Here is a 3545-nt window from a genome sequence, read left to right as displayed (position 1 = left end):
GTACAAAGTGGCGGCTCAGGGAGATGACCTCCACGGGCGCCTCGCTGCCTCGCTGCCGGTACCACGCGATGGACACGTGGCTGTGCTGGGCTGTGCTCTTGGACACCTCGCACTTCAGCTCCAGGGAGTCGTGCTCCACCTTGCTCAGCGTCTGCGGGACCGCTGTCACCCGCAGCGAGTCGGGGATCACTGCAGCAGAGAGGGACACAAACGGCCTAGAGTTAGCAATGCCGAAATGCTGAGTGTAAAGGCCAAACGTCTTAAAAGAGAGCTGGGGGAGAGGTTTCTTTTTACAGCTGCAATTAAACATTAAGTATTATTAGCAAGGCTGTGTTAACTCACATTTAGCCCCTAAGAAAAGGAAAATTGGCTGGGAAAGACCATGACCTGCAGCACAAACTCCAGTGTGGTGCTTAAATTCCTGCTCAGTGGGCCTCAACAACTGAACAAGATTTTCCATCACGCTGCAGAGCACCACGATTTAATTTAATTTCCCAACAAGGCATTTTGTCACAAGGAGCCTCTCCTCCATCACGTGCCCCCCAGCATGCTCTGTGACCCCCCTCTTGCCCACATCCTTCAGCCACTCCTTAGCCCTGGCAGGGTCTTCACACCTCCTCAGTCACTGATGGGGCCAAGACAAACATACTCAGTTCCTTTAATCTTCCCTTATAAAAAAAGTCAGGAGATCCAATTCCCTTCTCCTTTGTTTATATAATTTCATCTGTTAATGACCCCCTCAGGCCAAAGGAAGGGGTTTCTGCATTCAGAGGGAACTGTCTCCTCTAAGGGCAGCAATACAACTGCATCCCAACCAGTGCTGGCTCCCAGGACACAGCCATGCCAAGGCACTTGGTAATAAAACTGCTGGCTACTTTTCCAGATGATTAACCAGAGGAAAGGAAGTATAGCTGCTAAAATCAGGAAGAAAACCAAAAAGTGCAGCCCCCTCAACCTTGCTTGGATCTAGCAATAGGTTCTACCACCAGAAGATAAGACTTTTTAATAAAGAAGCCTTTCTAGACTTTGCTGTCTCAAGAAACATCACGTGGAAAGAAGAAAGTAAACCTTCTCCCCAGCTCTGCACACAAGGCAGTGTTAGCGAGCCTGTTAATGCCCACGGTTTTGCCACGTACCAGTGGAATATAATTAACATATCTCAGTTTGGTTTCATTGACAGCACTGGATGGTTTGACAAAATTAGCTGAGCTGCCAGAAGCTGCATCTGTTTCATTCAGGCACTGCTACAGAGAGCAATGAGCTGCAGCGGAGACAACCACTGGGATTATTTATGGCAGGAAAGTCAAAATCAGAAGAGGGCAAAGAAAAAAAGGAACAAGTTGGGAGTAAATGAGAGGAAAACCTTCCCACATCCAGTCCGGATAGGAGCATTTTCTTTTACTACACCTTCACCACCCAGGTTACTGCCCAACAGGAAAAGTACCTTGTAAGGCTGCTTATATTGAGACATTGTCTCTGTCCCTGTGGCCACCGCATCTTCTGCTCCCTCCCTTCCCCTCATCTTTCTCACTGGAGCTCCCATCCCCTGCTCACTGGCAATAGCTTCTGGCAGACCACGGCCAGGATTCTGGTTGCTTCACCTTTCCCCTTACCCTTGCCTCCCAAACAGTGGTGACAGCCACAACTAACCTTGCCAGTTCACGCTGCCGGCACAAGCAGCTTTAAACTTCTCATTTCAACCCTTACTGAGTAATTTCCACAGATGCACAGCTCCTTTCTCTTCGCCCTCCAGCCATGGGCTCTTACAACTTCTCTTATGTTATTTAAATAAATTAAGCCTCATCATCATCTTGCTGGAGTGACTTTCCCGCGGAGATGCTTTGAATGCAGAGCCTCTGTGTAACACCTTCTGGGGTGAAAGCAGGTAACTGAGAAGGAAACGTGCCTGTCCTCTCTCCCCGGATCTGAGAGCCCTGCGCACCCCACCAGATCCCTTGTGTGCCCCCCGGCCCTGCTCAGCAGCACAGCCACTCTCTGGGTAAGCTCAGGGAGCTGCTGACCCCAGGAGCCTGTCTGGCTTTGCAGGACAAGCCAGGTCATGCTCCAAGAGGGGACAGGCACTTGGCCTGCCAGACGTGGAGCTGCCCACTTCCTGGGAGTAATGCTGGGAAGCCTGTCTGAAGGCTGGGCCTCAGGCAAGCACTTGCCACACCATTCCCTGAGCAGGTTGGAGGCTAGCACAGACTTAATTTTGCCAGTTGGAACCATGACTTTGTATTTCCAGGTCATAACCCGGCTGGAGGGTTAGCATCCTTTATCCCATGTAGGCAGGTTTCTGCAAAGTGCACTCCTGGAGGAAAATCAGGAGGTGTCGGCATGTGGTTGAAGCTGTAATTTAACTGTGGTAACACCTGACACACTGTGCTGCATTCCTCCTGCTACTTTAGTTGAAAGAGCCAACCAAGATCTTCCAGTGAGAGGAAATGGTGAGACCTTTTGGGTTGCACACAGCCTTAAGGCTGTTGTCTTACATCGGCATGGCAGAGACATATATTCCCAGATAGTCAGCACCGCCTTCCTAACCAGGAGGACTTGAGACCTGTTTGATAAATGAAAGCCCAGTTTTTGAAGGATTAGATGATCAGGGAGGAACAAGCCAGAGCCCTGAGGTGGCTGGGCCAGCGGGGAGGCTCTGTGCTTCACACCACCACTCTCACGCTTGGCCAGCAATGCACAAACAGCTGTTTTATTTACCCTGCAAGACGTGCCTCGGGTACTATGTTCAGGGAGGGGGGAACTTGGTAGGAGAAGAGAAAATGCCATCCTCAAGAGGCAGCTGAACATGGCAGCAGGTCACAACTCCTTTCAAGAGCACACTGAGCACTGGGGACTCCCACAGTGGGGGAAAAAGTCTGCTGGGGCTCATGCACCGCTCCAAGGCACAGACTCCACTGGCCTGCACCAGTCAGGGGTGACTGAGAGAGGACCTCATCAGTGTATACAAGTATCCAAAGGGCAGGTGTCAGGAGGATGCAGCCAGGCAGTGCTGAACAGTAGGAGGAGAGAAACATGAGGAAAAACTTCTTTTCTGTGAGGATGACAAGAGCACTGGAACAGGCTGCCCAGAGAGGCTGTGGAGGCTCCTTCTCTGGAGATACTCAAGAGCCTTCTGGACACAATCCTGAGTAATGTGCTCAAGCAGGGAGATGGAACTAGAAACCTTCAGTGATCCCTTCCACTCTCACCCATTCTGTGACTCTGTGTAACAGGAGGGCTTAGCTTAGCCCTTAGGCATGGCTTAGCCCATCAAGCTGGAGCAGACTAGGGCTGGAAGTCACAGCCAGAAAAGAAAGCAGGGAACACTGCAGAGGTGCTTGCCAGGGCAGGACAGAGCACGCAGGGAGGTGCATTCTTGGAAGAGAAGTTCCTCCCAAGCCAGTCACCCTGCTCAGGTTTCAGAGACATCAGTTTGCTTACCAGGACACAAGTGAGTCTGCACAGTGCTCACCTGGGAGTCCTGGCTTCACTGCCAGCCATCACGCTGCCAGCCGCCCACGCCCCTCCCGCCGCCACCCGCCACACGA

The 3545-nt window shown here is 51.5% G+C and overlaps 1 protein-coding gene across 1 annotated transcript in view; it reads right to left on the bottom strand.

Moving 5' to 3' along the window:
* Positions 1-3545, bottom strand: part of IGSF3 (immunoglobulin superfamily member 3) — a 69653-nt gene that overhangs the window by 33742 nt on the left and 32366 nt on the right. The window contains exon 3 of the mRNA XM_017731422.1: positions 29-189. Coding sequence (XP_017586911.1) covers positions 29-189 — 161 coding nt within the window. The remainder of the gene's footprint in view (positions 1-28; positions 190-3545) is intronic.

The sequence above is a fragment of the Corvus brachyrhynchos genome, unplaced genomic scaffold (genome assembly GCF_000691975.1).
Source record: "Corvus brachyrhynchos isolate BGI_N302 unplaced genomic scaffold, ASM69197v1 scaffold152, whole genome shotgun sequence".
Taxonomy (NCBI): Eukaryota; Metazoa; Chordata; class Aves; order Passeriformes; family Corvidae; genus Corvus; species Corvus brachyrhynchos.
Note: the sequence above shows the minus strand (reverse complement) of the source record. Positions and strands in the feature narration are given on the sequence as shown.